General features: G+C 42.4%; 2 protein-coding genes across 2 annotated transcripts; both read right to left on the bottom strand.

Annotated features, from left to right (window-relative positions):
- Positions 1 to 9,572: 9,572 nt before the first annotated feature.
- LOC115457048 (olfactory receptor 1F1-like) lies at positions 9,573 to 10,496 on the bottom strand. Its single transcript, XM_030186472.1, has one exon. It carries the CDS (start codon positions 10,494 to 10,496, stop codon positions 9,573 to 9,575), a length of 924 nt encoding a protein of 307 aa, XP_030042332.1.
- A 7,358-nt stretch (positions 10,497 to 17,854) lies between these two features.
- On the bottom strand, positions 17,855 to 18,778 carry LOC115457047 (olfactory receptor 5V1-like). Its single transcript, XM_030186471.1, has one exon. The coding sequence runs from the start codon at positions 18,776 to 18,778 to the stop codon at positions 17,855 to 17,857; it is 924 nt and encodes a 307-aa protein (XP_030042331.1).
- Positions 18,779 to 25,836: the final 7,058 nt, after the last annotated feature.

Here is a 25,836-nt window from a genome sequence, read left to right as displayed (position 1 = left end):
ATCGAAGACACTGTATAACATTGATTTTTCATTATTTGATATGGATCATTTCGAGCTCACTTACAGTCTTTATAACATGATCTATGCCCTGGCTCATGCTTTACACAACTTGTACACAGCCAAGTCACAACTTGGAAATAGTCTGAAAATGGAATATAAACCATGGCAGGTAAAATTGGCAGATTCAATTTTTCTAGCAAGTGTAATGGTTTTTCTCTTTACGGAAAAATTCATTTTTGCTCACCCATAGATTTTATATATAGTGCCCAAAATTGCACAAGTAAATTTCAGTGTGCACCAGATTTCCACATGCAAAATGAGCCAATTAGCCATTAATTTAAATTTGGACGTGCATTTTTAGGCACCAGGATTAACCATGGGAAGAGTATGGGTGGATCAGGGGTGTTCCTCCAATGTGCATGCCGTAATACATAATCACAGAGATCCACACCTAATTTAGGCATGAGGAATTACACCTGGTTTCACTTGCTGTAAATCTTTATGCCCAAAAATCAGCACAGATCCTGGTATTAAGCGCTATTTTATAAAGGGTTCCCAACTCTGAGCGCTGTTTATAGAACAGAGATTAGTACAAAATTTTATTAGTGCAGACATTTTTGGCTCTCTATATAGAATTATAGCCTACATATTGTAGATTATTGATAATATAAAGCAATATAAAATATTCATATAATCCATATGGAAAACTGCAATTAAATATTTCAGCTTAAATGAAGACTTAAAAATAAATTTCTAAATGTTGAATAAGGAATAAAAATGAAATACAGGAACTGCAAATAATCTTAGGGAATAGAGAGGAAGCCATATTTAAACTGGAGCTTTGTTTGCATTAATTTGCTCCACATTGGAGACGGGGAAGGGGGGAGCCTGGGGCTCTGGGGAGCACAGCTGTCTTTTTGATCTCCATGGAGCCATGAGGAGCTGAGAGAGAATGAGCTGTGGAAATATTAAGATGCTGAAGCAGATGCAAGTATAAATACGGTCTGGGACACCCAAATCTCAACAATTAGGTTGACCTTAGAGATGGTCATCCCCGGTTTTCGGCGATAATGGAAACCGAGGACGACCATCTCAGAAATGACCAAATCCAAGCCATTTGGTCATGGAAGGAGCCAGCATTCGAAGTGCACTGGTCCCCCTCACATGCCAGGACACCAACCGGACACCCTAGGGGGCACTGCAGTGGACTTCACAAATTGCTCCCAGGTGCATAGCTCCCTTACCTTGTGTGCTGAGCCCCCCAAAACCCACTCCCCACAACTGTACACCACTATCATAGCCCTAAGGGGTGAAGGGGGCACCTACATGTGGGTACAGTGGGTTTCTGGTGGGTTTTGAAGGGCTCACATTTACCACCACAAGTGTAACAGGTAGGGGGGGATGGGCCTGGGTGCACCTGCCTGAAGTGCACTGCACTCACTAAACCTGCTCCAGGGACCTGCATACTGCTGCTATAGAGCTGGGTATGACATTTGAGGCTGGCATAGAGGCTGGCAAAAAAAATTTAAGGTTTGTTTTAGGGCGGGAGGGGGGTTGGTGACCACTGTGGGAGGCCATCCCCGATTCCTTCCAGTGGTCATCTGGTCAGTTCATGCACCTTATTGAGGCTTGGTCGTGAAAAAAAATGGACCAAGTAAAGTCGGCCAGGTGCTTGTCAGGGACACTCTTCTTTATTCCATTATCGGCCGAGGATGTCCATCTCTTAAGCACGTCCTAGTCCCGCCTTCACTACGCCTCCGTGAACTTTGGTTGTCCCCGCGACGGAAAGTAGTTGAGGGCGCCCAAAATCGGCTTTTGATTATACCAATTTGGGTGACCCTGGGAGAGGGACGCCCTTCTCCCAAATTGTGTCAGAAGATAGGCACCCTTCTCTTTCGAAAATGCCCCTATAAGTCTCTGTTAACCAATTAGCAAGTGCTAATATGAGTGCACGACCTTGTTAATGCCACTGTGCCTATTCTCCGCCCATGACATGCTCTCTCTAAAAAAAAATATATAGAACGAAATAATCAGTAGACGAAGAGTGCAGCATTTTACACTCTTAGAGGACTCACCAGTTCAATCTACGTTATGCTATATGGTATTAAGAATTTGCCTGGATTCGAGAGAAATAATGTAGTAAACATGCATAGGGTTGCAATAGGTACAAGTCTAAATCTCACATGTTTTATGACAATATATCGAGGATTTGCACTTAAGCAAACAAGATTTTAAAAATATTCTAACTATGCATTATCTTTCTAGCTCAACCAGTACCTTAAAGAGGTCCACTTTAAAGCCCCAGATGGACATGAGATCTTCTTTGATGACAAAAGACATGCTCCAACTCATTATGATATCATACAGTATTTTCATTTCCCTAATTTGACAACCGCCTGGAACCATGTCGGAAGTTTCAAGCCCTCAGCTCCAAAGGACAAGCAACTCTTTGTGAACCTTACAGCCATCAGATGGAAAACTCCCTCAAACCAGGCCTGATACTATCTATTCTGTTTATAGTAGGGTTAATAATGTGGAAACAGAGCAGAGGAAGAAAAGGACCTGACTAAGTTTGCAATCACATATTTTTGTAATTATAGAATAAATATCAGAGCCCTTTGTTGAAAACCTTCCCAGTTTAAAATCTGTCTTTAAATTTGTTCTCATGATACCTCAGAAATGCTCTATTGTCTTGGGGAAATTTACCATGTTGTCATTAGTACATCAGAAATAATGGAAGCAGATTTAGCAGACAATCTCTCTTATAGAAGAGGCAACTGCTGATTGAGGAATATGTCTATTTCTGTATTTCTTCGTCTCCTCAGGTCCTCCGCTCTGTGTGCACTGAGAGCTGTACACATGGATACAGGAAAGTTATTGATCGTGAGAAGCCGGTCTGCTGCTTTGACTGTGTCCCCTGCTCTGAAGGGGAGTATTCTAATACCACAGGTAGACAAAACTCATCACCGTGGTTTATATATGTATGTATGAAATACCAGTAGTTAATGTGAACCAGATATACACCTATCAGTACTGGAAACAAAGATACAGGAAGATGCTGAATACTTCCTGCATCCTACATCATAGTTAATGATTCAAGTTTATGCAATAAAGGGATCTTTCCTGCTATGACCACTTAGCTTTCGTACACAGAACTTAACCCCCTATACTGTTTTGTTGCCTTGGATTTTTTTTTAACTCAAGTGCCTGACCATGCAATGTTTAGAATTAAATCTTACTTTTTAATTATTGGACCATTGTTCAAGCTTCACTAGATCATTCCTTATGGTATCCACACCCTCTGGGGTGTCCACACTATTCCAGACTTTGGTGCCATCCACAAAAAGACAAACCTTTCCAGACAGTCCATCCGCAATATCGCTCACAAATATGAAAAAAAAGAGTTGGCGCAGGGACTGATCCCTGCGGTACACCACTGATAACATTCTTTCCCTCGGAGCATTCTTTCCCTCGGAGCAAGCTCCATTTACCACTACCCTCTGTGTCCTTCCATTTAACCAGTTTTCAACACAGTCAGTCACTTTAGGGCCCATACATGCAGACTATTTAAAAAAAAAATCACCTATCCAATTTTATGCCTTTCAGTCTTGACTTTGTATAGCTGAGCATAGGGGTGGTGACCCAAGTCAAACTGCCACCTGAGGCAAGCAATGAGAAGGTGCCACTGGCCCTCCTAATGCCTGACCCCCCTCCCCCCACCGAATCTAATATTTCTCCCTTCATACTCTCTTTCTCTGGTCTATTATCTGTAAGCGATCGAAATGTTCATGTAGGTCTGGCATGTCCCCTCTTCATTCCTCTACCCTCTTCCGCAAGTATGCCTTCCCCTTTGCTTTTTCAAAAGGCGATGGCGGCAGTGATTCCTATACAATGCCCTATCGCCGGCACTGGCTTTTTCTCTGTATTGCAGCCTGCCTCTGAGGAAACAGGAAGTTACATCATAGAGCAGGGCCACAATATAGAGAAGAAGCCAATGCCAGTAGCAGAGCAGTGTATGGGAATCATTGCCGATGAAAACGTTTGGAAAACCAAAGAAAAAGGTAGTCTAGGGGAAGGGGGTTGAGGAAGGAAGGGGGAGAAGCCAAACCACAGCCGATGGAGGGGGTGGCTGGTAGCAGTTGCAAGATGCATCTCTGTGAAACATGCCATCTGAGGCCCCCACCTCAGTTGGCGTAATGGTAGAGCCACCACTGGCTGAGTATATAGAATAACCCATTTATTTCAAATCCAGAAACCTTCTTCTCCTCTTCAAAATCCAATAAGGTACAACCTCCCCCATAACCTGTCCCTGTGCCTTTATGCACTCACCTTTAGCTGGGCATGACATTTGAAGCTGGCATAGAGGCTGGAAAAAATGTTTTAAATTTTTTTTCTGGGGTGTTTGGGGGTTGGTGACCACTGGGGGAGTAAGGGGAGGTCATCCCCGATTCCCTCTGGTGGTCATCTGCTATGTTCGGGCACCTTTTCGAGGCTTGGGCGTGAAAAAAATGGACCAAGTAAACTCGACCAAATGCTCATTAGGGATGCCCTTCTTTTCTCCATTATCGGACGAGGACGCCCATCTTTTAATCATGCCACAATCCAGCCTACGGTACGGTGCCGACACGCCCCTGGGAGCTTTGTTCATCCCCACGACGGAAAGCAGTTGAGAGTGCCCAAAATTGGCTTTTGATTATGCCGATTTGGGTGACCCTGAGAGAAGGACGCCCATCTCCCAATTTGTGGCAGAAGATGGACGTCCTTCTCTTTCGAAAATTCCCCTGATAGCCTGTCAGTTATTGTTTCCATTTTTTTAAAAACTCAGAGTTGTTGGTAATGAAATGTTTACAAATGAATCCTTAAGAAATCTTATGTTCCATAGACGCTGAGAACTGCATGAAGTGTCCAGAAGATCAGTGGCCCAGTGAGAAGAAGGATGAATGTATGCCAAGAGTCATTGATTTTCTGTCCTATGATGATCCCTTGGGTGCAGCTTTGTCTTCTATTTCTATTCTCTTATTCATTATCACTGCCCTAGTGCTGGGAATCTTTATTAAATATCGGAACACAGCTGTGGTGAAAGCCAATAACAGGAATCTCAGCTACATCCTCCTTATCTCCCTCATGTTGTCTTTTCTCTGCACCTTGGTATTCATTGGTCAGCCTGGATCAGTGACTTGTCTTCTCAGGCAATCTGCTTTTGGGATGATTTTTACCATTGCTGTTTCTTCTGTGCTGGCAAAAACTGTCACAGTTGTCATTGCCTTCAGAGCCAACAAGCCCAGCAGCAAGTTAAGAAAGTGGGTTGGGACAAGAGTGTCCAGCTATCTAGTCCTTCTCTGCCTCTCTGGTGAAATTGTCATATGCACTGTATGGCTGATCATCTCTCCTCCATTCCCTGAATATGACACACAGTCTGTAACTGGGAAGATGATTCTACAGTGCAACGAGGGGTCCACTATTGCATTTTATGGTGTGATTGGGTACATGGGTTTTTTGGCTTTTCTAAGTTTCACTGTGGCTTTCCTAGTAAGGAAGGTTCCGGATAGTTTTAATGAGGCTCAGTTTATCACTTTCAGCATGCTGGTGTTCTGCAGTGTTTGGGTGTCCTTCATCCCATCATACCTGAGCACCAAAGGCAAATACATGGTGGCTGTGGAGATATTTGCCATCCTGGCTTCCAGTACTGGACTCCTGGCCTGTATTTTCACTCCCAAGTGCTACATTATTCTGCTCAGACCTGACCTGAACACGAGGGGTCATTTAATAGGAAAAAAGGATCCTAAAAATGCCACATGAAAAAGGATATCTTTATAATTATCTTGTGTTCCTACTCAATATTGTAGAAAGTGATTGAATTTTGAAATCTGATTGCCTTCATTATAGCCTGAAAACAGTGAGTCAAATGTTGAAAGGAAGTTAAATATTAGTACTAATTAGCTTGGGGGGGATGGGTTAACCACTATATACTTTACTGATCATACGCAAAGCATAATTAGAGCACAGACAGTTGATGAGTGAATCTTAATCAAAGCCCCCTGGAAAGTTCCACTGATACCGACATAGCATGATTTCATAGCAAATAGCATAAGATTTGATCTCAGCATCCCATAGAGATATAACTCCGAAACATACAAACTATGATTACAGCATGCAAAAATGAAAAACACATCCTCACGTAGAAATCACCCCGATACATGTGAAGTTTGAATAATGCATAGAGAACTGAAAGTGGACATAGAAAAAGAATTAAAATATATATTAAATGTTTAATATAAGAATAATAAAATTAAGATCCATGAGTGAAACATATTTTTAACTGTGCAAAGTAACGCATCCTGTCTGAAATATTTACTATATATTTTTTCTGAAGTCCACTGCAAGCAAAAGATGAACGCCCATCTTGTTTCGATAATACAGGTTGCCCCGCCCCTTTACAGGGCCATCCTGCGAGGATGCCCTCATGAAAACGTGGGTGCCCCGTTCGATTATGCCCCTCCACGGTTCTCATTTTCAAAAGAGAAAAACATCCAAAAAGTATCACATAGCGCCATTTGGCCATTTTTCTTCTCAAAACGTCCAAATTGGTATTTTTGAAACCTATTTCGCAGATGTTTTATGCATTTTGAAGGTGGGATTAGGGCATGCCTAACACTTGTGAGCCCTGCTGGGACAGAGAAATATCCAATGTACCTGAATGTAACTCACCTTGAGCTACTACTGAAAAAGGTGTGAGCAAAAAATCTAAATAAATAAAAAAGGTGCCCTAATTGACCAGATGACCACTGGAGGAAATGAGGGATGAGCCTACAATATCCCCCCAGTGGTCAATGACCTCCTCCCACCCCCCAAAAATGTGAATAAAAATATGACTTAACAGCCCCTATGACATCCTTAGATGCAGGTCCCTGTAGTGGTTGGTGTAATGTACTATGGAGTAGAGGACTCAGGTCCCTATCTCTCTCTACTTGTCACACTTGTTGTGGAAAATGTGACCCCTCCCAAAGTCACCAAAACTCTACTGTACCCACATATAGGTGAACCCTTCACCCATAAGGGATACTGTAGTGGTGTACAGTGGGGGAGAGTGTGTTTTGGAAGGGTTCTGGAGGGCACAGAGGACGATAAGGGAGCAAAGGTGAAATGTGTACCAGGAAGCGTTTTTATGACATGCACAGAAGTGCTCTATAGGGTGCCCCATTGCTCTTCTGGAATGTCTGGGGAACCAGTGTACTAAAAATGCTGGCTCCTCCTACACCCAATGGCATTCATCTCTTTGTTTTGCACATATTCTCGTTTTGTTTTTGTTTTTTTCAAAAATGGACCAAATACCAAATATCCAAAATACAAAACATTATTCTAAACAATATTTTCAGGGGGAAAAAAAAGATAGACGTTGTTCTTTTTAGAAAATGACTTTCTTTCTTATTCAGATTTTGGGCTTTTTGTGCAAAACATCTAAAGTTGGACTTAGTTGTCATATCAAAAATGCACCTCTATGTTATTTTGTTTAGATTTATTTAGATTTTGCTCACACCTTTTCAGTAGTAGTTATGCACATTAGAGCACATTTTCTCTGCACTGACAGCACATAAGTGGCTTGGAGTACTGACACCAAGTTATAGAATTGCCTTCTATAAATGAGAAATATATATATTTATTTTATTTATTTGTGAACATTTATACCCCACTTTTTTTCCACATTAAGCAGACTCAAAGTGGCTTACAATCAGTGGTGTGCTGGAGCAGGCTCTCACAGGCTCTCGAGAGCCGTTTGTTAAGTTTTTAAGAATTTTGGGAGCCGGTTCTCCATGGCTACTTTAACAAATGGATCCCAAAATGTGGGCTTGGGCCCCTCCTGAATTCTCTTTTACTTTGCTGGCGAGAGAGAGCCCACTGTTAACAATTTACCAGACACCCCTGCTTACAATGTACAGGAATCAATTACAATTACATTAGATAGGGTAAAAGGAACAGGGTAGGAAGTAAAAGGGAGAGGGCAAGAGGGTCTAAAATGGACTGTGGAAGACCAGATGCTTAGACGGATCAGAGTGGCTTGAACAGCTCTCGGCAAGGCAATCCATAATTGGGAACTGTAGGAATACCCAGGAAGCGCAGGTGAGGTGCAGAAGAAGCAGCAGTATGCGGCCTGAAGAGTGGAAGAGGTCACCGGAGGTAGACGACATCAGCTGGATCCGGCAACTCAAAAAGAAGCAAGTCCCCCAGGCAAATATGTCCACCTGTGTGTACGTTCCCCTTGCATTTATGCCCTGTGCCATTATAAAATAGTACAAAAACCCTGATGGCACTTTTTCGGGTTAGTTTTACCCTTGTGCTAATAAGTGCTAGTATTTGGTACATTTAAGGGCACACCGAATGCAAAACGGCAGTCACTCAGTTATAGATATGATTGTCTACCTATTAGGGGTTTTTTGAGGGGGGGGGGGGTTATCCACAGTATATTTTGCTGTTTACATGCAAAGGATAATTAGAGCACAGACAGTTGATGAGCGAGTCTTCATCAAAGCTCCCTGGAAAGTTCCGCTCATACCCACAAAGCATGATTTCAGAGCAAATAGCATAAGACTGAATCTCAGCATCTCATGGAGATGTAAAACTGACACACCCAAACTACGCTTACAGCATGGAAAAATGAAGAAAAGTTCCTCATGCAGACATCACCCTGATACATGTGAAGCTTGAATAATGCATAGAGAGCTGAAACTTGACATAGAAAAAGAAATAAAGCATAAATTAGATGTTTAATAATAAAAATAAAATTGGGATCCATTAGCAAAACATGTTTTTCACTATGCAGAGACAAGTAGAAAACTCCGACTACGTCTCGAAGAAGGACTGTCTGAATTACTTACAATATACATAATTGTTATAAGACAAGATAAAAAGTTCTCGAGATGTTCTTCTTAGGATCCTACTGACCAGTATAGCTCAGCAGTGACATGGACAGTCAAGGAATACATTCAGGTACTTCTAAGACCAACACTTGAAGGACTGTGGCATGATGTTTGCCTGTGGAGAATTGACCCTGCCAATGAAAAGCCTTCACCATACCCACCTGACTATATCCAGCATAATCAGTCAATGAAGAAACTTTTTGTGTAAATAACAGATATTAACTGATGCCTTGTTTGCACTATATTTCAAGATGCTAATAAATGAATATCTAAACTTCTAAAATTAATAAGTTCACAACATTCTCGGAATATTTTGCTGAATGGCAATTCCCAAACGATCTTACAAGCCTTTTGTGACATAACAAAACTAGCATAGAACAGTAAAGGGCTATTTTGTTACAAGGCTATTTTATCAGGGCTGTTTTGTCCGACCTGTTTTTTCCAGGCTAATATATCGGGATGCCCATAAATACTAATAAAAATAAAGATTACAAAATTACAATATCGCTCTGACTCTTGTAGGGTTCAATAAGTTTTATTAACCTATTTAGTTACAAATTAATGTGTGGCTACAACTGACCAGTGAGGGGATAAGGAATAAACACCACAGGACTCTAGAGTGCCAAATGTCATGGTCAGGGCAAGATACATTGCTCTTCATTGCGTCTTCATGATGGCTTTTTTCAGGGCCACTTTTAACTCTCTGCTTCTCAGGCTATAAATTAGAGGGTTTAGGAGTGGGAGAGTGACTATATACATTGCAATAGGCAACTTGTTTGGTTCTGCAGTATCCATTGACCCAGGGTTCATATACACTCCTATGATAGTCCCATATGCCAAAAGAATGACTGTAAGGTGGGAAGAACAGGTGGAGAAGGCTTTGCTTTTGCCCTTTGAAGAGCGGATTTTCAGGATGGTGGAAATGATAAACATGTAGGATGTCAGGGTGAGGAGAAATGGAATGAAGAGTGCAAATAACCCTAGTATGTAATTCATAGTTTGCATTATTGAGGTATCTGAGCAAGAAAGTTTCACCACTGCTGCAACTTCACAGAAGAAATGATTGATTACATTAGAGTCACAAAAGGTAAACTGGGATATAACAATATGGTGTGGCAGTGGATCTAACAAACCTACTACCCATGAGGCAGCTGCCAGAACAGCACATGCCTTCTTATTCATGATGTTGAGATAACGCAAGGGGTTGCATATTGCAATGTAACGGTCATATGCCATGGCAGTCAGAAGAGCAAATTCTGTAGCTATACACAAAGAATAGCAGTACATCTGTAGAATGCATCCCACAAAAGATATATTACAGTCATTTGCTAGGAGAATTGTCAGCATTTTTGGCACAATGGAAGTCAAAGAGCAGATGTCTAAGGCAGACAGGTTGGTCAAGAAGAAATACATAGGGATGTGCAGATGTTGATCAACACATACTATGTAGATTACAAGGAGGTTCCCCAGCACAGCCATCAGGTAGAGGACTGAGAAGAGAACGAAGAGAGGGAGCTGTAACTTTGGAAACTCTGGGAACCCAAGAATCAGGAATTCTGCCACACTGGTATAATTCACCATTTCACCGTTTTAAAGCTTCAAGGAAGACGAAGAGACAGAAATTAGGAAACAATGTGACCGAACATATCACAAAATACTCCAAAAACACTGATGCAATAAATCAGATCAATTACGAACAAATGCAAGTAAAACGTGTCTTATATCATTCTATAGAGGTCACTTTTGATAGTGTCACTGAAAAAGTAGCGCCGAAAAGCTTTCCGCTTAAGTGAAGTGATCCCTGCAACACAACAAAACTAAAGAACGTAATGGACATAACACAACCCTTCCGCTGAACGATTCCCTAGTGTGGCTGGGTCACATGAACTTTATCTTGCCACAACATCACTTTGTATTTGTTTACACCAGAGTTGGTAACGCCTCTCCGGTACTATGTAAGCCACATTGAGCCTACAAACAGGTGGGAAAATGTGGAATATAAATGTAACAAATAAATAAAATTGTCTATAAATTGCGCCTAGATTTAGGTGTGGTTTATAGAATACACCTAAGCGGCTTATAGAATATGCCTATGGCCTATGTCAGCACCTAACTCTAAGGGCATTCATTTATGCCAGTATCCTAAGTTAGATGCCAAGCACGCGTATTCTATAACCCTGCACGTAACATTTTAGAACACCCTATTACCCGGTCATTCCACACCCATGGCCATGCCCTCTTTTTGGTTTCATGCAATAGAATTTACACATACTGTTTTCCAGAATATGCTTAAAAAGCTGTACATGTAAATTCTAATTAATGCCAATTAGTGCTGATAATTGGTTGTTAACATCTAATTATTTGAGCTGATTAGCTTGTTAACCAAGGGGTGGGTTCTTTTACTAAGGCATGTCAAAAAAGCGTCTGCAGTGGTCTAGGTGCATGCATTGGACATTTTTCGGCACGCCTGCAAAAAGGCCCTTTTTGTGGCCAAAATTGGATGTGCGACAAAATTAAAAATGAGAGTGCATCCATTTTGGGCCTCAGACCTTACCGCCATCCGTTGACTTAGTGGTAAGGTCTCACAGGTTAAACAGGCCGTAATCATCAGCATGCATACACTGCCAATTATTGCCCAGACAGCGCCAGAAAATAGAAAATATTTTCTGATGCGCGTTTTGGACGTGAGTCAGAAATAGAGCTACTGCCCAGGATACATGTTAGCCGGGCGATAGTTCTAATTTGACACATGTTGGATGCACGTAGGCTTAGTAAAAGGGCCCTCAAACAGGTTATGTGCATAGTTACAGAATTCACTTCAGTTTTGACCCAGAAATCCTGGCACAATATATATGGACAGACACAAAAGAGAGGGTAAAACAGCATACAAAATAATACAGAAACAAAAAAAGCAACACTGGGCCTTCAGGATTGAGATGATCAAAGTCTCTTGTTTATTAATAGATGGATAGACCTGACACGGGCCGTGTTTCAGCGCACTGGTGCATGTACCACTATTTGGCGGGTTTTTTTAGACTGACAGAGTTGTCCTTGCTGATTAGGCTCTCGGAGCAATTGAGACTCCATTCCACATCAGAGGCGCTACACTGTGACAGTACCACCTACAATTTTTTGATCAAGATTAGCTGACCCCTGAGGCAGGCGCCAGTGCGCCAAAACACGGCCCGTGTCGGGTCTATCCGTCAATTAATAAACATGAGATTTTGATCATCTCAATCCTGAAGGCCCAGTGTTGCTTTTCTTCTTTACAATATATATGGAAACTGGGAGTCTGTGTGTAGCTTACCCCACAATAAATAGACTGCCCATACTTCAAACTTCTCTATGCTCCCTTGCACTTATACACGATGCCACTTACACAAGAGCTTAAACAATAGTAGTTAATGCACTTTTACGCATAAGTGCTAATTTTCTCAGCATTAATGCATATGGACAGTATGTTAGTCCTGGTGTCTGGTTATAGAATTTTATAGAATTACCTCCTGTATTCATAAGTAGGAGACATGTCTATGTCCCACCCGTCATCCACCAATGAGTGTGCCCCCTTCCATACCCCCTTTGCATGCACGCATTATTCCACTTATATACACAGTTACAGAATAGCATTTAGGTGCCCAACTGGTACTTTCCCAGGCTAGAAGTTTGCAAATTTAGATGCACAAGGGTCTGAAAATGTGGGCTCCCAGTTACAGAATGACCCTGCATGTGTTACATACGATTGCACCATTGTTAGTCTTTGAGAGCCTGAATATTTAGTTCTATTATGAAGATAGATGCTGGCAGTAATATTCTGGGCACACCTGAGCCTTAAATATTCCTAGCAGTTCTCTCATCTCACTTCTAAATGTGTCCAACAGCCTCACCATCATCCAACCCCCCTACCTACCCCCCCCCCCCCAAAAAAAAAAAAAAACCTCTTTGCAAGAAAATTCAGGCTTACCTCACGTCAAGTGTTGCTCTTGACCTAATGATGAATTAATGCAGAAAAAATTTACATCCAGTAGGTAATTTTCCTTCAGCCTTACGTTATACCAAAGAATAACGGAGCAAGTACATTGACCAACGCAGCATTTGCAATCTGTATCTACGGAATTATCACACTGAGGAATATCAGCACAGGTTCCAATTATTCACTTTCCTCAACAAGGGTTTCTGCATCTTTACAAGAACATCCTTATGAGCTATGGGTCATCACACTCTGAGATAGGTCTATTGGGATCTGGTCCCTGGGCAGATACACTACAAAATATTTTTCAGAATCTTAAAAATTATAATATTCTTATTATTATGTTAAAATACATAAATACTAATAAAAATAAAGATAAATTATAACATCTTTCTGATGCAAAGGATGACCCAATAAGTGGGCGACTACTAAAAATAGTTTTCATAAAGGGCATCTAGAATGACAGATAAGATGTGTACAGTTTGCATTTTTAGCAGCCTTAAGCCGTACATTTATTTATTTATTTTTGTACATTTATACCCCACGTTTTTCAGGCTCAAAGTGGCTTACAATGCACTGATAGGCTATTGCCAGATCAGAGGTGATACAGTTACAATTAAATTAGAATTAAATTAGATAGAATCAAAGAAACAGAGAAAATCCTATTTAATAAAAGGCACCTCCAACATTCTGAAGCTGACTGCATGGCTGAGGCATTCCTGCCCTCTGTATCCATCTCCTGAATTGACATCATGTACTTCCGGGTTCGTCACAAGCAGAAGGGACCAACCACACGAGGTTTCTCAGCTTCAGAATGTTGGAGGTGCATTCTATTAAATAAAGTTCCTTGAAGCATAGACAGAGCTCAGCGTCCTGCACATTAACACTCAGACACCAGAGAGAGAGAGGGGGGGGGGGGGCCTGACAGTAGAAGGGGGGGAGGTATCTATGTCACACACACACTCTCTCTCACACACACACTCTCTCTCTCTCACACAGTCAATGTCTTTCTTTCTTTCTCTCACTCTCACACACTGTCTCTCACACACTCTATGTCTCACATTGTATCACATTCACTCTCCATGTGTCACACAGTCACTCACACACTCTCTTGGTCTCATACACTCAGTCTCACAGAGAGTCTGTGTCTCACACACACTCTCTCTCTCGCACACACTGTATCTGTATGAAACACACTCTCTCTCTCACACACTGTGTCTCACATACGAACTTGCACACACTCTCACACACACACTCTCTCTCTCACAGACACACTCGCACCCAGACTCACTCTCTCTCTCTCACACACACACTCGCACATTCACTATCTCTCTCACACACAGTCACTCTCACATACACTCTCTCAAACATACACACTCCGAGGAAAACCTTGCTAGCGCCCATTTCATTTGTGTCAGAAACGGGCCTTTTTTACTAGTAGATAATAAGGAAAGGTGAAAAGAGTCTAAAAAAATGGTCTATAAAATCTACTTACAGTTTTGAAAATCCTTATGCAGAGGTGCAGTTTGGCTCATATGTAGGGTAGGCAAGATAGATCAGGGACAACAAAAGGGGAGGTAGTAAAGGTTAGAAAGGGAAGGGTAGTGGTATGTAATAAGAGGGGGAATCCTAGAGGCGGGACAAGAGCAGGCCAATGGAGTCAATAAGAATGGCAATTGCAGGTGTGCAATGGCCATTTTGCAGGCTGCCCCAATGGCTCTTCCACCCCACCCACGCCAATTTAACCCCAGGGTTAAGTCTTAGAGGTGAAGAAGAAGACCAAGGGGTTGAGTGGAGTAAATTTTGAGAATGTGGAGGGGCTTCTGGATTGGAGAGAGATTGGGGGTTTCAGATTGGTGGGCCATTGATCAGAGGGGAGTAATTGCACTGCCAAATAACATCCCCATCATGCTTTATTTGTCTCCTCGGTTGGTGTGGTAAGTGCAAAGCCTGTGAAGAATATGCAAGGTGCATACAAGGCAAAATGGGAAAATCCACACTTTCTAGCCCAATCAAAAGCAAAATGTGCTCCTACAGTGGCCCACCTTGCCACTTCCTATCAGTCTGATTCTACCCAAGTCACAACCAGGGCCGCTGAGAGACTGGGCCAGGCACGGGACTACTACTTATTATTTCTATAGCTCTACTAGACGTACGCAGCGCTGTACACTTGAACATGAAGAGACAGTCCCTGCTCGACAGAGCTTACAATCTAATTAGGACAGACAAACAAGAGATAAGGGAACATTAAAGTGAGGATGATAAAATAAGGGTTCTGAACAAGTGAACAAGGGTTAGGAGTTAAAAGCAGCATCTAAAAGGTGGGCTTTTAGCTTAGATTTGAAGAAGGTCAGAGATGGAGCTTGACGTACTGGCTCAGGAAGTCTATATGGTGCAGCAAGATAAAAGGGACAAGGCCGCCCCCGGGCCTCCCCCCTCCACCCAGCCCTCTCTCCACCCCCTGGCCCTTTGCACAGACCTTAAGCGCCTCATCTTCGAAAGCGCAGCAAGCAGCGGCAGACCACTCCTTCCTTTTGTGTCCCACCCTCGTGGGTTACGTCAAGCGAGGGCAGAACACAGAAGGAAGGAGTGGTCTATCGCTGCTTGCTGCGCTTTCAAAGGTGACGTGAGGCGCTTAAGTTCAATGCCAGGGAGCGAAAGAGGGTGAGCGGGCCGGACTGCAGTGGCGGCGGCGGCGCCGGGCCCCCCCTCCCCCGGAGGCCCGGGCCCGGGGAATTTTGTCCCCCCCCCTCTCGGCGGCCCTGGTCACAACTCCCCCACCATCTTCTCCTTAGCTCCACCCTCCCAAGTCATAACCACCCTCCATCTCCCCAATCGATCCCCTCTAAGCGAAAACCTCCAACTCATCACTCCTCCTCATTCACAAAAGCCCTGCCATCAAGTTAAACCCCACTACATCTGAGATCCTAACCCTCTCCCCACTTCCCTACTACCTTGGAACCTACTTGAGGCTAATGGCTGCAAAGGTTCATTCCTCCATATATGGAACATTTCTCCTTATATGTAAGGATGATTCATTTTGCTAGTACTGTGAGACAGCTGCTAGTGGACATCTTGTTCTTGCCATTTTGGTGAAGTCATGGGATGGGATCAGAAAGGGTTCACTCCTGACCTAAGTCACTAAACCACCAGTAGGGATAGAGTGAGTGGATTGGGAAGGGTTGGGTTGAGTAAGGGAAATATACTTTGCAATAGGATGGAGCTTCACTAAGGGACTGTCTTCAGAGGCATGGGATTCTAGAGGGTATTGGGTCAGATGGGGGTTTCCTAGGGAGGGTATTGAATTAAGTAGGAGATTCTGGGTGAAAAATGAAGGTTACTGCTAGCTGCTTAACACACCTACATTTAATGTAAAGCAGAGGTTTCAAACCCAGTCCACCAGTCAGGTTTTTGGGATACTCACAATGAATGTGCATGAGTTACGTTTGCATAAAATGGAGGTAGTGCAAGAATATTTATCTCATGCATATTCATTGTGGCTATCCAGAAAACCTGACTGGCTGGGTGTGTTCCGAGGACTGGGGTGAGAACCCCTGCTGTAAAGTAATAAGGAACTCAATTGATTTTTTTTCAAATGACTATGTTTATTTACAGAAAGTTATTTTTTCAAAATAAAATGATTCAAATAGCAACTGAACATAGGTCAGGCTTTTCTAAGATATCTTCAGTATTGGTATATGCTGAGCACAGAGTTAAGGTACCTGGTTATATATAAATTCTTCATAGCTCAGTAACGCTGGAGGGACCAAAAAGAAGCCCAGGTTTTACCACATAAAAGGGAGTCATATTAAAAAGCAATTTGCACATATCCTACTATATAAATGAAGAGTGACCGACGTGCCGCGCATGCGCAGAACAGCGCAGCACGTCACAAATCTCTTCCAACGAGGAGGCAGGAAGTTCCAGGAACAGAGCTACGCGGCGGGGATCATCTGACAGCAGCTTCAAGGTGCACGCCAACGGGTCCGATGAGCTGCTGCTGCTGTGACCTGGGCGCTTTCCTCTGCCACCATCCCCCAGGCCGGCTTTCGTGGGCGGGGTCTCGGCTGGACCCAGCAGGGCTCCGACTGCTTTGTTGCCCGTTTTATTGGGCTCAACGGCTTGTAAATATATCAGGAAAATAACTGATATAGGTGCTTATTTTCAAAGCACATAGACTTACACAGTTCCATAGGTTGCTATCGTGTCTTTTTGTAAGTCTATATGCTTTGAAAATGAGCCTCGTAAAATTGTATGGGTGAACACACATAATATTACAGGTACATACAAGATCAAACATACTTTTATATGCAGTGTTTGGTGTTCCAAGGGGACAACATTTGGACAAACCAGGGGTACAGTTGCATTGATTTTACAAAATTATGCCTATGAATGTACACACAGAAATTATAAATATCCATAACTGCATCATTCAAAATAATTGCTCTCTACTGAAATCCCAAACTAACTTATGTATATCCGAATGCAGACATTCAGCACCCGATTCAATGACATCGTTCCAAAAAAACTTCAGCCACAGTGCTCTAGAGCAACTGCAATCATTGTCAGGCCAAGAAACAAAGGGGACGATATTCAAACCGCTGAAGCCGGCTTGGCTACCTCTCATGGTCCACTGTGAGCCTGGATATTCAATGCCAGGTCATTTCCGCTGACTGGCATTAAATGTCTGGTTTATATTTGACCGGTTTCAAGAAAACTGGCTATGTCCATATTCAGAATCAGCCGGTTATCTTGAAACTGCCCAAAGATAGCCCATGTTTTCAGGCAACTATATTTGGCTGCCAAAGTCGGTCTGAAAATCAGCTGACAGGGCGATATAACTGGCTAACTGCTAGACACTAGCCAGCTATCCCTCGCTGAATATGGCTCAACAGTCAGTTATGGGGCATTTAACCAGCCAAGTGCCGATCCTGGCTGGTTAAAAGCTTTTGAATATTGGGGGTGCAGGTCTTTAGTGGGTCTTCATGATGGCTTTTTTCAGGGCCACTTTTAACTCTCTGCTTCTCAAGCTATAAATCAGAGGGTTTAGGAGTGGAAGAATGACTATATACATTGCGATAGGTAACTTGTTTGGATCTGCAGTATCCATTGACCCAGGGTGTATATATAGTCCTATGATAGTCCCATATGCCAGAAGAATGACTATAAGGTGGGAGGAGCAGGTGGAGAAGGCCTTGCTTTTGCCCTTTGAAGAGCGGATTTTCAGGATGGTGGAAATGATAAACACGTAGGATGTCAGAGTTAAGAGAAATGGAATAAAGACTACAAATAACCCAAATATATAATTCATAGTTTGAATTATTGAGGTATCTGAGCTAGAAAGTTTCACCACTGCTGCAACTTCACAGAAGAAATGATTTATTACATTTGAGTCACAAAAAGTAAACTGGGATATAACAATATGGTGTGGCAATGGTTCTAGTAAACCTGCAATCCATGAAGCAGCTGCCAGAACAGCACACGCCCTCTTATTCATGATGTTGAGGTAACGCAAAGGGTTGCATATTGCAATGTAACGGTCGTATGCCATGGCAGTCAGAAGAGTAAATTCTATAGATACACATATCGAATAGCAATACATCTGTAGAATGCATCCCCAAAAAGATATATTATAGTTCTTTGCCAGGAGAATTGTCAGCATTTTTGGCACAATGGAAGTCAAAGAGCAGATGTCTAAGGCAGACAGGTTGGCCAGGAAGAAATACATGGGGATGTGCAGGTGTTGATCAGCACATACTATGCAGATAACGAGGAGGTTCCCCAGCACAGCCATCAGGTAGAGGAATGAGAAGAGAGTGAAGAGAGGGAGCTGCAGATCCGGAAACTCTGGGAACCCAAGAATCAAGAATTCTGTCACACTGGTATGATTTACCATCTCACTGTTTTAAAGCTTCAAGGAAGAAGAAGAGACAGAAAGAAGGGAAAAGAGAAATTAGGAAACAAAGTGACCAAACATATCACAAAATTCTCCAAAAACACCGAGGCAATAAACTAGATCAATTAAGAACACATGCAAATAAAACATGTCTTTGACAAATTCTTTAGAGATCAGCTTTAATATTGTCACTGAGCTGGCTGGGTTGTGAATGAACATGAATAAAGGCTTCAATCTCGTTATCTTTCTCATACCATCTAGGTTTAAACCACCCATTATTTCAGCAGATTGTGCCCTGTCAGCCTGATCTCCCCTCATGTCCATCAATGTTTTAAGTGACTAATAGCCTGTTATTGAGTGGGCAGTTCCTTAAGAGACCATCTCTATTTAGGTGCCCCAAAGTCATTCAGTGAATGTCTATTCTACAATACCAGATTCCATTGTGTAATACTAGGATAACCCAGTATTGATGTGCCTTACATGTATGTGATCAAAGTTAGACCAGCAATGGTTTGAAAATGGTAGGGACGTGTGTAGCTGACAGTTACAGGGGTAATTTTATAACTTGGCACCATAAGTTATGCATTCTATTGGCACACACTGATCGCCAATTCTATAATGGGATCTTGGTGCCAAAAAGTCTTATAGGATTCTAGTGTAGTACACAATTGTCATGCCAAACATTTATAAATTTTGACTAGATTCAATCTGTGGCGCCTGAAATATCATCGCCAAAAAGTGTACACTTAGGCGTAGTATATAATGTATGCTTAGGTTTAGGTGTGGTTTACACAATACACCTAAGCAGGCCATGCCACAACCTAACTCTAAGTGCATTCATTTACGCCAAGAAAAACTTAGTTTAAATATAGAGGGGCATTTTTGAACGGGGAGCTCCATCTCTAAGGGCGCCCATCTCTGAGGACATCCCCGCGAAGGGGCGGGGCATCCTGTATTATTGAAACAATATGGGCGTCCATCTTTCTTTTCGATAATACGCTCAGGGATGCCCAAATCTCAACATTTAGGTCGACCTAAGAGATGGTCGACCTTAGATATAGGCGACCTCGGTTTTTGCTGATAATGGAAACCAAGGACGCTCATCTCAAAAATGACCAAATCCAAGCCATTTGGTTGTGGGAGGAGCCAGCATCCGTAGTGCACTGGTCCCCCTCACATGCCATGATACCAACCAGGCACCCTAGGGGGCACTGCAGTGGACTTCACAAATTGCTCCCAGGTGCATAGCTCCCTTACCTTGGTTGCTGAGCCCCTCCAACCCCCCCCCCCCAAACCCACTCCCCACAACTGTACACCACTACCATAGCCCTTAAAGGGCGAAGGGGGCACCTAGTTGTGGGTACAGTGGGTTTCAGGTGGGTTTTGAAGGGCTCACATTTACCACCACAACTGTAACAGGTAGGGGGGTGGGCCTGGGTCTGCCTGCCTGAAGTGCACTGCACCCACTAAAAACTGCTTCAGGGACCTGCATACTGCTGTGATGGAGCTGGGTATGACATTTGAGGCTGGCATAGAAGCTGGAAAAATGTTTTAAATTTTATTGGGGGAGTGGGAAGGGGTTGGTGACCAATGGGGGAGTAAGGGGAGGTGATCCCCGATTCCCTCTGGTGGTCATCTGGTCAGTTTGGGCACCTTTTTGAGGCTTGGTCATGAAAAAAATTGGACCAAGTAAAGTCAGCCAAATGCTCGTCAGGGACGCCCTTCTTTTTTCCATTATCGGCCGAGAACGCCCATGTGTTAAGCACTCCCCCGTCCCGCCTTCGGTACACTGCTGACACATCCCAGTGAGCTTTGGTCGTCCCCACGACAGAAAGCAGTTGAAGACACCCAAAATCGGCTTTTGATTATGCCAATTTGGGCGACCCTGAGAGAAGGACGCGCATCTCCAGATTTGTGTCAGAATATGGGCGTCCTTCTCTTTCGATTATGCCCCTGATAGGCACCTAAGTTGGGCACCAAGCAGGCGTATTCTATAACCCTGCATGTAAATTTTTGGAATGCCCACTAGCAACTCATTCCATGCCAATATGATTGAGGTCTACAAAATCCTGAGTGGTGTAGAATGAGTAGAAGTAAATCAATTTTTAACTTGTTCCAAAAGTACAAAGACTAGGGGACACTCGAGGAAGTTACATGGAACTACTTTCAAAACAAATAGGAGGAAATATTTTTTCACTCAATGACTAGTTAAGCTCTGGAACTCTTTGCCGGTTTGGACAAATTCCTGGAGGAAAAGTCCATAGTCTGCTACTGAGACAGACACGGGAAGCAACTGCTTGCCCTCGGATTTGTAGTATAGTGTGTTGCCACAATTTGGGTTTCTGCCAGGTGACTTGGCTTGGCCACTGTTTGGAAAACAGGATACTGGGCTAGAAGGAGCATTGGTCTGACCTATTATAGGTACTCTTATGTTCTTATGGAAATACCCCATTTTTTATAGTGCATTTAGAATTCACACATAGCACATTCCAGAGTACGCTTAGCGAGTAGTATGTGAAAATTCTAATTAGTGCCAATTAGTGCTGATAATTGGTGGTTAATATACAAATATAAGCGCTATTTATCTTGTTAACCAATTAGGTTATGCATATTGTTATAGAATGAGCTTTAACCCATTCGTGCCCAACGTTCCCACAAAGGATTTTATTATGGGAACGTTGGGCACTAATGGGTTAATTTCCGCATTGAAATTCCGGTGTGAAATACAGAATCTGAGCATTTGTGTGTAACTTAACCCCCAATAAATTGTCGGTCGATACTCCAACCTTATCTATGCCCTCTTGCACTTATGCATGAAGCCACTTATGCCAGAGCTTAAACAATAGTGTTTAATGCACTTAGTACATAAGTATTGCCATACTGGGAAAGACAAAAGGTCCATCGAGCCCAGCATCCTGTTTCCAACAGTGGCCAATCCATGTCACAAATACCCGCCAAGATCCCTAAAATGTACAAAACATTTTATACTGCTTATCCCAGAAATAGTGGATTTTCCCCAAGTCCATTTAATAACATAGTAAATGATGGCAGATAAAGACCTGAATGGTCTATCCAGTCTGCCCAACAAGATAAACTAACGGTCTATGGACTTTTCTTTTAGGAAGCTGTACAAACCTTTTTTAAACTCTGCTAAGCTAACCGCCTTTACCACATTCTCTGGCAATGAATTCCAGAGTTTAATTACACGTTGAGGGAAGAAAAATCTTCTCCAATTCGTTTTAAATTTACTACATTGTAGCTTCATCGCATGCCCCCTAATCCTAGTATTTTTGGAAAGCGTGAACAGATGCTTCACGTCTACCCGTTCAACTCCACTCATTATTTTATAGACCTCTATCATATCTCCCCTCAGCCGCCTTTTCTCCAAGCTGAAGAGCCCTAGCCGCTTTAGCCTTTCCTCATAGGGAAGTCGTCCCATCCCCTTTATCATTTTCGTCGCCCTTAGATGCATTAGTGCTAATTTTTACAGCATTAAAGCATATAAACAGTGTGTTAATTGTGGTTTCTTCTTATAATTTTATAGAATTGCCTCCAACATGTATAGGTAGGGGACATGTCTATGTACTACCCATGCTCCACTAATGAGTGTTTCCCTTGCATACCCACCCTTGTATTCTTGCATTATTCCACTTATGCACACTGTTACGGAATAGTATTTAGGTGTCAAACTAGCACTTTCCCATGTTAGAATTCTGCAAATGTATATGCACAAGGGTCTGTAAATGTGGGCTCCCAGTTACAAAATGCCCCAGTATGTGTTAGATATGATAGATTTGAGCACATAGGAGGATGGTGAGAAAGCGACCAGTGACAGATTTGTAGTGACGCTCATGTAGAGCACAACTTGTTCAGCATTATTGCTGTATGTCACTTATCTGAGGTCCTGTCCACCTTTCCTTATCACTGTTTTTGAACAGGGTTCCTACTCATATAAACCCGCTCTTTTCTTGTTTGATATTTTGGATTTTTTGAGCGGTAGTTCCCCTACTGAGCATTGTTACTTAGATATGACTGTCCCATTATTAGTTTCTGAGTGCTTGGATATTTAGTTCCAGTATGGAGATGGGTGCTGGCAATTAAATTCTGGGCACAATTCAGCCTGTAATATTCTCATATATTTTCTTACTTATTCGTTCTTGTAAACATATGAGTCTACCTGGCAGTTCTCTGATCTCACTTCTAAATATGCCCAACCACCTCCACCCCAACCACCCCCAAAAAAGCATATCTTTGCAAGAAAATTCAGCTTACCTCCTGCAGCCTCACATCAAGGGTTGCTCTTGACCTAATGATGAACTAGTGCAGAAATGATCTACATCCAGCAGGTAATTTATCCTTCAGCCTTACGTCATACCAAAGACTGATGGAGCAAGTACATTGACCATCAGAGCATTTGCAATCTGTGTCTGAGGAATTATCACACTGAGGAATATCAACACAAGTTCCAATCATTGACTTTCCTGAACAAGGGTTTCTGCAGCTGTGCAAGAATATCCTGATGAGCTGTGAGTCATTCACTCTGAGACAAGTCTATTGGGATCTGGTCTCTGGGCAGATAAACTTTAAAATACTTTGCAAAATCTTAAAAATTATAATATTTTATTATTCTGTTAAAATCTTCCACAGCAAGAAGCTAGATCAACCCTAAAACTATAATAGCATGATTTTCTACCTCGTACGATTTTTTTTCTTTTTTCTATTTTCTAAATATGTTAAAATTTGGAGGAAAAGATCTCCACCACTCCACTGGTGCTGTTTACCACTTACAGCTCGCAACTTATCGATTGCTTTTTGCAATAATGAGCTTTTTCTTCATTGATCTTTAAAAAATCTCCATTTTTACAAATCCATAATATTTTATTATTTAGTATATTATCTTATAACTGTATGTCCTGAGCCCCCTACTCTTAATGAGCTCAAACTAATAACATGTGACAAATCGAGTCTTCAATTGTCATCAAATAGCTCAACAGAGTGCCGCTGTTTTGCCGGGGCTTTTCAAGAGTTTTAACCATTCATAATTACCAGTTTATTCTACAAAGGTTTATTATTCAGATTTAAAATCTCTGGTCTAGTCAAAATACTACTTACAAACATTCTATTTTCAACATACCTGCAGTGGTATAGATGTTACACCTTATAGGTTCAATCTATAGAAATCTCAGAATGGCAACAGTACTAAGAGGTACATAAGTACATAAGTAATGCCACACTGGGAAAAGACCAAGGGTCCATCGAGCCCAGCATCCTGTCCACGACAGAGGCCAATCCAGGCCAAGGGCACCTGGCGAGCTTCCCAAACGTACAAATATTCTATACATGTTATTCCTGGAATGGTGGATTTTTCCCAAGTCCATTTAGTAGTGGTTTATGGACTTGTCCTTTAGGAAACCGTCTAACCCCTTTTTAAACTCTGCCAAGCTAACCGCCTTCACTACGTTCTCCGGCAACGAATTCCAGAGTTTTATTACGCATTGGGTGAAGAAATATTTTCTCCGATTTGTTTTAAATTTACTACACTGTAGTTTCATCGCATGCCTCCTAGTCCTAGTATTTTTGGAAAGTGTGAACAGACGCTTCACATCCACCTGCTCCACTCCACTCATTATTTTATATATCTCTATCATTTCCCCCCTTAGCCGTCTCTTCTCCAAGCTGAATAGAACCTAGCCTTCTTAGTCTTTCTTCATAGGGAAGTCGTCCCATCCCCACTATCATTTTCGTCGCCCTTCGCTAAACCTTTTCCAATTCTGCTATATCTTTCTTGAGATGCGGTGACCAGAATTGAACACAATACTCAAGGTGCGGTCGCACCATGGAGCGATATAACATCCTCTCACCTGTTTTCCATACTTTTCCTAATAATACCCAACATTCTATTTGCTTTCCTAGCCGCAGCAGCAGAAGGTTTCAGTGTACACTGAGCAGAAGGTTTCAGTGTATTATCGACGATGACACCCAGATCCCTTTCTAGGTCTGTAACTCCTAACAAGAAACTGTATTGCAATGATCAATAAGATAGGAAGAAAACCAGGACAACACTGTACCCACAAGACCTAGAGCCTTCAGACTTCAAAGAAAGAGGCATGTTAGACAAGGTAAAATGCTGAGGACATATCCAAAGAGACCGGCATGGTGATGGAACCCGCTTCCAAAGAAGAGTCTAGTTCACCTAGGAGAGCTGTTATAGTGGACTCAGTACTATGATGTGTTCTAAAACCAGTTTGACAAGGATGAAGTGCAGAAAGCTGGGTGACACGGTGCAGAAGCTATTCTCTCAGCTATCTTAGAAATGATATGCAAATATAATAACAGATGATAAGTCCCAGGAAGAGGGGGGGGGGGGGTAAATATGCCCAACCAATGCCTGTTTTCATGAAGAAGGAACACTGCCCGTAAAACACTTTGATGAATCATAGGTAAAAGCAAAGGGGCAATGCCAAGTGTGGGAAAGCAGAGCCACCTGGAAGGCAAAGAACACATCTGGCAAGCTATTCTTACGTTCTTGGGCTGTGTCCAATGTGACAATTTGTGCCCATACACATGTATTCCCTTTATAAAATGGGGAACACACGTGTAGACTTAAAGATGGAAATCTGAACGATGGCCAAATGGAGGAGGGGACATGCTCAATGGGCAAAAAAGAGATGGGGAATGACAGGAGTTTGAAACTGATAGAGTACCTCGTAGTTGGTCCACCTTTTTAGAGAAAAAAGAAGCCAAGGTGATGAGGGAGTTGCAACTTCCTGATGTGAAGAAGGATGACCCATTAAATGGGCAACTGCTAGAAATAGTTTTCGTGATGGGCACCAAGAATGACGGATAAGATGTGTACAATTTGCATTTTTAGCAGCCTTAAGCTGTATAATCAACATACAGGTTTTAAAACTTTAAGCAGAGGTGCAAGTTGATATTTACGTCATTGTCGTTAGGCACACCAAAGTTGACGTCGCAGCAGTTGCAGGCCACTGTGAAACCAGGGTTTCCTACTACTAATACTACAGCGCTGCACACCATACTCAAAAAGACAGTCTCTG

This window comes from Microcaecilia unicolor, chromosome 14 (genome assembly GCF_901765095.1).
Source record: "Microcaecilia unicolor chromosome 14, aMicUni1.1, whole genome shotgun sequence".
Lineage (NCBI taxonomy): Eukaryota > Metazoa > Chordata > Amphibia > Gymnophiona > Siphonopidae > Microcaecilia > Microcaecilia unicolor.
Note: the sequence above shows the minus strand (reverse complement) of the source record. Positions and strands in the feature narration are given on the sequence as shown.